General features: G+C 34.7%; 1 protein-coding gene across 1 annotated transcript in view; it reads right to left on the reverse strand.

The window, feature by feature from the left end:
* The window catches only part of LOC127870046 (serine/threonine-protein kinase NLK-like), a 62,366-nt gene extending 49,482 nt beyond the window's left edge, over positions 1–12,884 (reverse strand). Inside the window, exon 1 of the mRNA XM_052412709.1 lies at positions 12,460–12,884. Within this exon, the coding sequence (XP_052268669.1) occupies positions 12,460–12,656 (197 nt within the window). The 5' untranslated portion in view covers positions 12,657–12,884. The remainder of the gene's footprint in view (positions 1–12,459) is intronic.
* Between the last annotated feature and the right edge of the window lie 206 nt (positions 12,885–13,090).

Below are 13,090 nucleotides of genomic sequence, written 5' to 3' on the forward strand. Positions count from 1 at the left end.
TTTTTCGAAACCTAAACGAAGATTTTGAAACCTAAACGCGGACCCTAAGTTCAAGGTCAAGGTCACAGGCCACAGGGGTCAACATTTGTGTGCGTATGGAAAGGCCTTGTCCATATACACATGCATGCCAAATATGAAATTGCTATCTGAAGCGACATAGAGCATTTTTCGAAACCTAACACTAAGTGTGACGGACAGACGGATGGACAGTCTGATCACTAAATGCCCTCCTTCGGGGGCATAAAAAAGCATTCACAGATTTTGCTTTTGATTATTCAAAATAAATGGGCTGTGATGGCTAGAGTGCTTGTCAAATATTATGGTATTCCAATTGTTAAAAGACTTGACCTGATGAACTTGTTTTTAACCCACACTTGCCTTGAATAAAATCTTAACATGTAAAGTAAATTTTAATACTTTTCCATGATGCATGTAGGTAAAATTCATAAAATGCATCACCTCAGGACCAACATTTTTATCAATTTGGCAATACACAATCAACGAAATGTAAATTTTTTTAAATAAGAAGTCATTGATTCTGACAAATATTAAAGTTGCAATAACCCCAAGAAGAAACCTGATATGCATGGCACCCTTAGAAGGTTTTTATGTACTGGTTTTTGTTGATCGGACAGTTTTTTTACCTTCGAAGAAAATGGTATTTTGTTCTCAAATTTGAGAAGTTGGCAACTCAAATGTTTACACTTAAGAGGTTTGTGACTTACATTTTCATAATTTTGAACAGTGTGCCATTCATTTTTTCACAATTTAGAACAGTTTGTAATTTTTTACAAATAAGGGGGCCAGTGCTGCTTAACAAAGATGGTTAAAAAGCACTTTCAGATTTACATATAAATTTCTAAATTCTTGAAAATCAACAAATTACAATCCCAAGTATCACAGAACAACAAAAGTACCTTTATATCAAAACCAAAAGATTCTTATTGCATACAATCTTTGTAATCAAAATTTCCAAAGCTGAATGCACCCATCACTGTTTTACTTCATGTTTGCTCAATTCAAAGGCGCGCAAAAGTTATGCTGTCATATGAACTGTCTACAACGTCAAATTACACGCTTTGCATCAAAGTTGCTAAAAATAACTATATCCGATATAACTGACCTTGTGGCAAAGTGACAATTTTTACATGTGCTAATTGATTACAAAATACATGTAGGCGTAATAATTGACCGTTTGAGAAGGCATAGAAAACGGCGTGTTTGTCGCACGTCTTCAGTGAAGATGGCACATGAAATAATTAAAGGGTGTCGGAATTTTTGATGGGATTAAAAACGGAGGCACCTTTATCGGTGAGTAGAAATAATTTCCTTTTATACCGATTTATATAGGCTGTTGTTTTAAGGTGCCACCCGTATGTTTTTTTTGTGATAGCCAGCGGAAATGTTTTTTTTTTAACATTTTGTATTTCATTCTTAATTTAATAGCCATGCGAAACGGTCAAACAAAGTTATTGGATCCCAGAATCTGTTATTCCATCCTAGAATGTGTTGCGCAGGTTTCAGGACATGTGCAAGAGAAGAAAGTGATAGTTTGCTGGTTTTATGCTAGTTGTGTGTGTTGTTACCTTTTCTTTACTAGGGCACCCATTTGAGATCACTCTTTAAATGCATGAATGATTTATTTATTTGCTCAAATGATTGTTAGTTTGTAGGACATATGACATATTGTTTTGCTGTATACATGAAGTAAATGTTGTATTAGAATACATATTTTGTATGTAATCTTTGAGATGTTTTGTAGGACATATGACATATTGCTCTCTGAGATGTTGTGTAAGACAAGATATGACATATTACTCTTTGAGATGTTGTTTAGAACATATGACATATTACTCTGCTGTATACATGAAGTAAATGTTGTATTAGAATACATGTTTTGTATTTATTAATCATCGAGATATTGTGTTAAAATGCATAGTGTTGTAGTGACAGTACAATGTAAGAAATAAATGTTAACATATCTTTTAATTTGTTGCTTTTTATATATTATATCTCAGTAATTTGCTTAAATTGCAAAAAATCATTGACTCTCCTGCGTTATTATTAGGACTCTTAGAAGTTTGATTTTGACTCTTGAAAATATGGTCCCAAGAGTCCTTGACTCTTGAGATTTGAGGTCTAAGGAAAGCCCTGTCATTTAAGAATTGCCAGCCCAGACATAGAAACATTTTCTATATAAACCCTTTACCAATTAGATACATATTTGGATGCATGTGTAGTCCCTTGGATAGTTGCATTTAATTAAATTCCTTTCTTACTAAATTCAAGTTTCAAAGGCTTCATTTTCAAGTCTTAGGTACTGATGAGCAGCAAACAGTATACAACCTGAACGGACTGCAAGTTACTCGCAGGCTGTTCTGGTTTTATGATGTTTGCACCTAGCCATATTCACTCAGCTTCTAAGTGGGAAAGGGTTAAGTGTAATAAGGAAAATTATTTTATATAAATACTTTTAAATTACACATAGATTAAGCATTTCCTGTGCACTGACCAAAGAAAAACAGCTGCACAGTTAAGTTTAATCATACCATCATTCACTAAGTAGAATACATGTAAAACTAATTGTATTCTACACATTTAAGGTGTATAAGTAATGTGTATCAGGATTTAAATTTATATTTTGAGATTAATGTGTAGTTTCTACTTTCCTACAGTGTATACCAAATAGGATACAGAAATGTTTACCTATTAAATTTGAACGGTAAAGTACGAAAACAACCTAATTAATATTCATGATTAGCAGGGGTTTGTTTCCTTCTTTGAGAGTCTCAGACCCGCCGAAAAACGGCCCTTTCCTCTCGGATTTTTTCTCCCCTCAGCAGGTTAATTTTCCCCTAGATTTCATATTCTTCCCCCCACTCCCATTTTTTTTAACCTTTAAATATATAAGTTAACCTGATCCAGTATAGAAAATAGAAACATATTGAATAATTAAATTATCTGTTGCCTTGAATTTGTTTAAAAAAAACAGTAAAATATGTTAAATATATTATTTAAGACTTTCCTTATATTCCCCAAAATCCGCCGTTTCGCGCTATTTTTTTCACAAAATCCGGTGTTTCGCACGATTTTTTTCCCCTCAAAAAAGGCCAGGCCCTTTCCTCAAAATCAGATAAAAAAAACCTGATTAGACACGTTAATTCAAACCTAAACAAACAAAATTGCAGATACAGGCGAATTTAGCAGAGAGAAGGTTAGAACAAATGCAAATACATCTGTTACAGACGGAAACTGAGTTGCAACGCCACGTTTTTGCTAAATCTATGTATTTATCTTCCATATGCTTATAATGTTTAGCGAAAGCTAAATATAGATATAAATTGCATAAATCTCGACGCTGCAATGATTTTCGCCTATTGCATGTATTTATGATCATTTACAATATATTTCAATGAATTTATGTAAGAGTTATAAAATCAATTATTTTATCATTTGTTTGGTATTGTAGCCTAATTTTTATTGGAGAAAAAAATATAAACAAGAGCACCGCATAACGGGTGCCACGCTCGGCTGCGGGTGCAGTTTTGAATAAATGAAAGCTTGACAGATTATTTTTTTTAGAGGTCACAGTGACCTTGACCTTTGACCTAGTGACCCCAAAATGGGTGTGGCGTGTAGAACTCATCAAGGTGCATCTACATATGAAGTTTCAAAGTTGTAGGTTGAAGCACTTTCATTTTAGAGCCAATGTTCAAAACCTTAACAAACCTTGACATGGACGGCGGACACGACGAGCTGGCTATGACAATACCTCGGGTTTTCTCCGAAAACAGCCGAGCTAAAAATTATGTAATTCTGAAATCATAAAAAAATGCAGATAAATAAAATTTAATTTCTCCTTAATAGGAAGAATGGAAAGGATGCATGATTGAACTTGTTTAGAGAAAATAACCAAGTTAAAATTTTATTGTTAGTGTTTGCCCTTAAGGTATTGACAAGCACATTATACAAGAACTGTCAGCGCGCTCCACTATTCGAGCGCTTGACAGTATAACGTAAATTGTTCATATTCAATAATTTATTAGACGATCTTTCAAAAATAAAAAAAGGAAAAAATAATATTTTTAATGTGGGGTGTGGTCATTTATTAGACGATCTTCCAAAAAGGAAAAAAAGGAAAAAAAAAAATGGGGCGGGGGGGGTAAGAGGGGGTATAATGTGGGGTGGGGTAATTTATTAGAACAAAAATGGGGGGGGGGGGTAGGGGTGAGAGGGGGGTATAATGTGGGGTGTTGTTATTTATTAAATGATGTTTGAAAAAAAAAATTCGGGGGAGGGGGGAGGTTGGGGGGGGATTCTGGGTAGGAGCGTGTGGTATTGTTTGGGTGGAATCCATTATGGTATTCAGGTAAGTGTTGTTTTGTCAAAGTACGGTAAAAACCCGTCATAAGTCGAGATTTTTTACCTCAAAAATTTGATTAAAAATACAGTATCGACTTATGAGGTCGACCACGAAAAAAATTAATGAAATTCGACGAAGATTGATCCCCGCGGCAATTGTTGTTGTTGTTGTATAAAAAAAACTCGTTGATTTACTTTTCATTATATGGATAAAACTGAAAATTATTATTGAGATAATTATTATGAAGGACAAGGGTGAATTTAAGTAGATATAAGGTACAAATCATCATTTTGTCTGTAAAAGAATACAAATGGTAAATACCTGAAACATCTTCTTCTAGCGCCTTTGCTATACTTTAACAAACATTTGAGGTAAAATCTGAGTCACGATATGAAGAACTGCGATGATTGTATAGTTCCGGGTAATTTTTCACCAATTCGATAAGTTTTTCAGTTGATTTTTTAGATGACATCTTTCCCCTCATCGTGCTAAATGCCGCTCATATCTCGTCCGCATCCGCATTAGAATGCTCACTTGAGCCACTTTTGCAGATGCGGAAATGCGGATACGGATGAATGGAATAAGCACAGTGCATTGAAACTGGTTCTATTTTTTTGCTGATTAGGATATGCGGATGGGGAAACGGACAGATGGAATAGCAGCCTAATCCTTTGTATGTATGTTTGAGCATCGAATCACACGTATTTACCTAAAAAAACAACCATCGATTTTTCAATTCAACCGATGTCCGCCATTTTTGTTGATAGTCTCACTGTGTAACATAGTGGGTGGGGAAAACATGATGAAAAACGCCGGAATAAGGAGAACATTTAAATATAGGGGTTTATTGTATGAACGTTCATTTGTAAGGTAAGCTAAGATGATTAAACTTTCAAACTCGAAACCATGTTGTTTGTATTCGTCAAAAATTCGGTTCGGGAGGTGGCAAATAATGAATACGATTAGTCCACAGCCGTATTCGAGTAATTCGAATGTATTGTTACAGCCCTAGTACTCTGTGTATTATACCACCTGAGGCTTAAAAACCTGTCAAAACACCAGTTTTGTATATCAAAACAAGAGATATGTTCGTCAGAAACACAATGTCCCCTATTGCACCGCTTTGAAATAAAAATATTTTTTTTGACCTTTGACCTTGAAGGATGACCTTGACCTTGAACTTCCACCACTCAAAATGTGCAGCTTCGTGAGAACGCGGCTTTGAATTTTATTTTTTTTTTTACCTTGAAGGATGACCTTGACCTTCCACCACTCAAAATGTGCAGCTTCATAAGAACGCCGCTTTGAATTTAAAATATTTTTTTGACCTTTGACCTTGAAGGATGACCTTGACCTTGAACTTCCACCACTCAAAATGTGCAGCTTCATGAGATATACATGCATGCCAAATATCAAGTTGCTATCTTCAATATTGCAAAAGTTATGGCCAACGTTAAATTTTTGTGCGGACGGACAGTTCAACTGCTATATGCACCCTACTGGGGGCATAAAAATTGAGCGCTAACCGATCAGGGTTTTTTTTTAGAGAAAGGGGAAGACGCTGGACGCTGGGTGAAAGGGGAAAAAAGAGTGCGAAAGAGACATATTAGGGGAAAAAATAAAAACTGTTCATTTCAATGTCTATAACTCATCAAAAGAGGCTTGTCTCTGTCCTTTTTGTTCTTAAACACATTTAGCACGTATTAAAGTCAAAGTCCTTAATAAAGTTGCAGGTGTAGATCTAATAATGGGAAATGTTTTCAACTACATTTCTGTACTGGGGCCGGGGGACGATGTCAATTTTGTGATTTCAATTTCATGATGAATGGGTTGACGATCTTGATTTGCTACAGTATTGGAAGGGAAAGGAGTGGCAGCTGCCGATTGTCTCCTTTCACTTTCACAATGTTCGATGTTGATTACCTCAGAATCCTGCTGGGTTATAACGGTTTTCGATGCTTCTTTCTTAAAAAATGCATCGACGCGTTCAGTATCTTCCGAGTCCGAATGTTTTATTTTGTTTGTGTAAGAACGCCAATAGACCGTTCCATAATCGATAAATTGACCGCCGCCATATTGTCAGTCACGTGACTGTCCGCCATTACACTGCTGCTAACTGGTGCGAGACTGCGATTCCAAAAGCCAAAAACGTAGAGAATACCCGCTTAACCGTTGTCGGATAAATAAATTACTTAATGAATTAATGTGAGGCGATTATCACATTTTTGTTGTTTAAATGATTGTTTGAAGTTTAAATTGATTGTTACAAATAAAATGTTTAAAATGCTTTCGTGTATTTGTTTTTTTTTATCTGTAATCAAGTGGTAATCATCGGCGAAAATTTGCCGGTTCAGTCGCTCATACTATGTCTTAGACTTGTTACTTTTAACGTTTCACAAACAATTCACGCATGTATTGTTGTGTTGTTTTAATAGCCGCAACATCAAGCAATTTATATTTTAATTAATACTTATTAAAGATTCTCGCGCAATTAATTACCGCTAATTGTTTGTAATTGGTCTCATGTGGTAAAAATCTACATTCCAAAATCATAACATAATATATTAAGTATGATATTTTTGATACGCCTTCCTTTATTTTTCTTGTTCTAACTGATATCAAAGATAAAAAATTGTGGTTTGGATTTATATTTAATTATGGAATTTTGTCACGTTAAAAAACGAGCTTTTTATTATGAGAGAGTGATATTGGTCTTGACAATCTTGTATGTGATTATTCGGAAGATGAAGAGAATGTGATCTATGTGATATATCTATACTTTCATCTGTGAATCATTTAACAGCTATAAAGCTAAAAATACTAAAAAATGTATTTTATAGGTCTTTGAAGTAACGCAAAACATATGGATAACGACACCAAATGTTTAGTCAATTAATCCACACAAAAAACTCCGAAAAAAACACCTAAATAATATTTCAAAAATATATTATTAAGCGCCAAACGAATTTATTAATACATTTATTTGCAACTTTAAAAACGCGGCATAAGCATCAAATTAAAGATTATCTGAAGACTGAAAGGCCGACAATTTGACACAACAAAGAGCTCTATGCATAAGCCGTAATATTTTTTGCAGAAAAGCTTCAATAAATTACAATAGTAATACATCTAATTATAAAAATATAATTATGAATGGCATGAGTACGTTAGTGTGATAAACACGTGAGTAATAGAAAGTATAAGGGGTGCATTGAAAATAAACGTACTACAAAGCCCTATTAAAAGCGAAGTGCATGACAGTATTAACATGTAATTTTAATTTGATGGGTTTTGTACAGAGAATGACGCTATTGAGGAATATAAACATACAACTGAAAAACACAACTTTACATGATGCAATTTGAACTGTGTATTCATGTATATTGAAAACTCGTTACTAGTGAGTATGAGTGGCAAATATCTAACATTTTAATACACATATATCTATATTAATATTTTTTTTAAACAATATTTACCCCCGTTCGTGTCAAATGTAATTTCTTGTTTTATGATGTCGTTCGTGCATTGCCGTAACATTAAATCTTCATACGAAATGACGTAGTTTTAATTAACCGATACCCGCTAAATACGTTCAATGTTAAGTTTTTAGGTAAATTTTATAATTATCAAATACTTTTTTTCATAAATTAAACCAGGGATTAAACGGGCTAGTATCTTTACGGTGTACAATTTCTGATATTCTATATTGGGCATAACTTTTAATTTGTACAATATGTAACATATCTAATGAACGCAACTGTTAAGTATGTCGGAGGTAAAATATTAAACCAAATGACTGCTTAATACTACCAGAAAGAGAAGACATGGTGGCATCATCAATTGTGTTTAATGACCAGACTGTCATCTGCCACCCAGTGTGGTTTATGACACCCCGGGATGACGCCATGTTGTTAGTTAAGTCTGGATAATATCTGATCAAAACGAGATTATCGGATCATGCAGAACAAACGGGCAATTCAACACTGGAATGCAAAGGATTACGCGATTTTAAGATTGATGCATATAATCAAATGATAAATATTGCATTTAGTTTAATTAAATGGTTTTTTTAAATGTGTTAACGTATTTATTTTCCTAGACAAATACCTAAAAAATGCACGTTTTTCAAACATTTTTCTGTTATAACACTAACTTAACATCTCCTCTAGCAGAAAAACTTTATTTCATACAATTTGCATGACAAACAAACAAGTTTTACAAAAAGAAAGAAATTCACCAGTTGAATAATCGGTGCTCTCTTATATATGTTACCGGTTGTTTGGCAGTAGTGTAATGGCGGACGCGGAGAGTATTCAGGGGAGATAATTGGGTAATTACTAAATTATGGAACGGTCTATTGTGAGACATTTTTTTCTGTTTTCACGTTTATACCTTTGCTTGCACATAGCCCGGATGAAAATTCGACTGGTTTCCGGTAATTAATTGACGAAACACCCTTCTCGCGCAAGACCGGTATCCAGTAAAATAGTCACATGATTATTACGATTAGTTGCCCAGTTTACATGACGTAATTTAAGAGCTATATTTAGAATAACTGGGATTCCCAGATTTTGTGTGTTCGTCTGGAGAGAGAGAGAGAGCGAGATCGTTGTACATGGTGCAAATTGGATAATTGTCGAATGCCCAAGGAAAAATAAACATTTCTTTGAGGGAAAATATTATATTTTGGTGAAAAATGATATTTTTGGTGGGGAAATTGTATTTTGAGGGGAAAAATTCTGGTAGGGGAAGACGCCGAATATCGGCGTCACTTTCTTAGTAAAAAAAACCCCTGCCGATACACATAAATTTACTTTCGTTTTTGATCGATTTTCAGAAAATAATGTGTACATGTTGCTTCAATCTAGATTTAGCGTTAATTGATGATTGGTTGAATAACAAGAGCTGTCTCCATAGGATGACATATGCCCCCAATAAACGCTTTGAAAGAAGTTATTGAAATGCACTAAGTGACCCCATGACCTAGTTTTTGACCCGGCATGACCCATATTCCAACTTGACCTATATATTGTCTAGATACAACTTCTGACCAAGTTTGGTAAAGATCAGATGAAAACTATTTGAATTAGACAGCAGACACGAAGTGTGACAGACTGACAGACGGACAGTGCAAAAACTATATACCCCCTTTTCTTTGAAAGGGGGCATAAAAACAGTGCTCGATGAGCGCACATCGCGTCGAACGATTACGCATGTCTCTGTCCCAAATCGAACTCAAATAGAGGCATGCCCCAATTTCATTTTATGGATTCATCCGCATAGTGTAGTTTACTTCCGGGAAATAGAGAACGTCTGCATTCTGTACATAGATGGTGAAGTCACTACGTTATTGTCTGAAAGAGTGTTTGTTGACACATTGGAACGTCTGTGTTCATGGAACTCTTACACACATTTATTGTCAATATTTGCCAGAAATAATGAGGTTTTGTAAGTAATAAACGGATTAATGACTACAGTAAAGGTGGCATGATTGATTGTTTTAGGTGTCCCGCTTTTTGGTCAAATGTCCCGAAAAAAAAATCATGGAATGTCCCTATTTGGACCTGAAAATTTCTGGCATGTATGGTTAACAATTTAATTTCAGTACAAGTATATTTCATCATGTAAATTTATAGAACTTAATAACACAATTTTTCTACAGCTGCATGATAATACTTGATTTGTATGCATCTGAACCATTAACTTTACACGTATGCCATGTAAAACCAGTGTTTTAATAAGCGCATGAAATTGTTGCTGACAAAGTCAAGATCCACGGATAGAAAGTGTGCATATTAAAATAGACCAGGATGTGCTGTAACTAAATAATTGTTTCATTATATAGACATGCAACTCAGTACATGTAGAATTATAGAATGATCATGAAAAATTATAGCGCTTCCACTAGCTTCCAAAAGCAGGGGTTCCGCTGTCGATCGCCATTGGCGCCAAATGGCGCTAATTTTTTTTAAGTGGCTCCAATTTTTTTAAAGTGGCGAATTTCAAAAAATCGGTAAAATCCTATCCGAAAATGTACTGCGAGTCGAAAAGCACGCGACCGAGCATAAGCGGCCAGCGTTTGTCAGTTGTAAATATTGATTTACTACGATGTAAGCGACCTACAGTGTAGAGTGCACTGAAATCACGGAAGCGTGAAAGTGTTACAGTCGGTGTTTTTACTGCTTTTGTCAAGTTTTATGGGGGTTATTATCGGATTAACGGTTCTTTTATGATAAAGAACACTCAATTATGTAACACTTAGGACAAACTGACACAAAGACCAATGATTATAACGATATATAAGGCAGCTACTCTTTAATCAATACCATGGTAAGTGTATTGTTATTTACACATTAGTTAAAGATTGTTTATATTTTTCACAGTTTATGTTGATGGCTTTCGTATATAAAGACACATATATGATTACATATTCACAAGCAATCATGGCTTTTCATGACTTCTTTAATCCTCGAAAGCGTGCTTTAGAAATTGAAACAAATGAAAGCAATGAAAAATGAAAATCCTTCAAAATTGCAAAAACATGATAATTCTGTAGCAAAGCGAAAATTCAATGATAGCTGGAAGTCAGAATTCCCTTTCATTTCATATGATGCGAAAACAAAGTAAATGTTTTGTGACTACTGTGTTAAAAGCCAGTTCAAAAATGCATTTGCATCTGGTTGTAACGTTATGAAAAAGGAGTCCTTAACTAAGCATGTAAAAACAAAGGGTATGTTTGTGTGTGGTAGCAAATTGTTTAGTTTAAAGTGCATATTCACATTGCTTCCCAGTTGTATTGTTTGTATTGAAATTTGATTATACAGTATGGAAATAATAAAAACAAAGTCTCATTGTATTATTTATTTATTCTTTTCAGAACACCAGACTGCTGCTGAGGTGATTCAGATTCGGAAGGATATGGCGGCTGCCAGCAAATCATCAATCTCAAAGAATGAGGCAGCAGTGAAGGCATCATTGAGTGTTCAAAATCTTTAATCATGTGTGAAAATGCGTGTACAAATTACTGTTAATTTAAATTGAGATGTTTGTCGTTCAGATGTGTATCATTTGTTCCCTTTCAGTTTGTGTGCATCATATTAGCCAAATGACCAAATGTAACTGTTAAACAATTAAATTTAGATGTTTTATTTTCTGAAATGTAACTGTTAAACAATTAAATTGAGAGGCTTTATTTACTGATGTTTGAATTTTTTTCCCTTCCAGATGATGTACATTTGTGTGATTGTATGTTTAAATAAATTTTAATAAAAAATGTATGCAGCATACTGTTCCATTGATGTTAACATTATTAGATAAGTTTGGTTATATGTGATTGTTTATCATGTGCAAACCAATGTTTTTGTGTATTAATAAAGCTTATTAAGACTTATGAAGTTACTTATTATTATTTATGTATTTACATACTTTTAAAAGTAATAATATAGTCAATGACATTGATGTTGTAAGGTTTCTTAGACGATTGTCATAATCAATATGGTCGGGATAACTGACAGTTTCGCGCCGCGAAAAAGTGGCGACAACTTTTTTTGGGCCAGTGGAACCCCTGAAAAGTCCTAACATCCAAGCCTTAAAAATAAAATTGGTGAATATGTATCCAATATGGAGTCCAGTGCATAGTTGTCAGATGTTGATTATAACAATGTTTCATCAACAAGCATGTACACTTCAAGAATTTATCAACTTGACCTAATAACTATTGTTGAAGCAAAAATGTGAGCCAATTAATTCAAAGCACCTTACAAAAGACTCGTTGATCGTTCGCCCTAAAGAGAAAATTTGCACTATTAAAGCTACATCGGTTCAAATGTATAACCAGTTATTTTTCCAGATAAAAGCAACAAGTTCAGTGACCGAACATGTCTTGACATTTATCAGCTGATTACAGAACCTATGCTATGAAGGAAGACTATAGTATCCATTGTCAGTTTTCACAACCGAAAGTGTTTTCTTAAAACGAAAGCAGATTAATTCAGAACTCATCAAAGCATGATGACATGCTTATAATTCTGATGTAAACACATAGTACACATATAAACATACCAACTTTTTAAACAAAGAGTGGGAGGTGTACCTACCAAACAACTCCAAATGCTCCATATCCGATGGGTCTATCCGGCTGTATATCCTGTGGGGGCACGACTTGATAGAAAGGGACTGCCACGGCGGCGGTCAAGATAGCATGTTGCGAAGGAACGGGGGCCGAGTGTCCCGAAAATGCCATCATTTGCCTTGCGTGCCTTTGGCCCACAATTGCCATAGGCATTGTAAGCATCGACCCGACTAGGCCGTAAGAAATCTCTTTCTTATGCACAAAATACTAAAACAGCATATCCAAAATATAGCCCAACGCATTCAGCGAAGATTAATTTCGCTTTCTGAAAAATTTATCCTGATGTTTTGAGCACTGGTGTTGAGAAAACTGCATTCGGAGTCACTTAATTTTTACACTGACTCACACGCGGCGTACACAGCACACAAAGAAGTCACGTGACTACGCCTTATACATTTCCCAGGATGCAACGTCACAGGTCAAAGTTCGCAAGGTGCGTGTGTTTCTATTTACTTTTGCTAGTACAATATTGTTCAGTTGAAGATGTAAAATTGATTTATTGATAACTGAAGAAATAATAAGAAGTCATTTCAAAATATTTATATATCATTCAGTGAAGGAGCGTTTTATAGTTTGAATTACGGTTAATGAACAGG

This window comes from Dreissena polymorpha, chromosome 1 (genome assembly GCF_020536995.1).
Source record: "Dreissena polymorpha isolate Duluth1 chromosome 1, UMN_Dpol_1.0, whole genome shotgun sequence".
In the NCBI taxonomy this organism is placed as follows: domain Eukaryota; kingdom Metazoa; phylum Mollusca; class Bivalvia; order Myida; family Dreissenidae; genus Dreissena; species Dreissena polymorpha.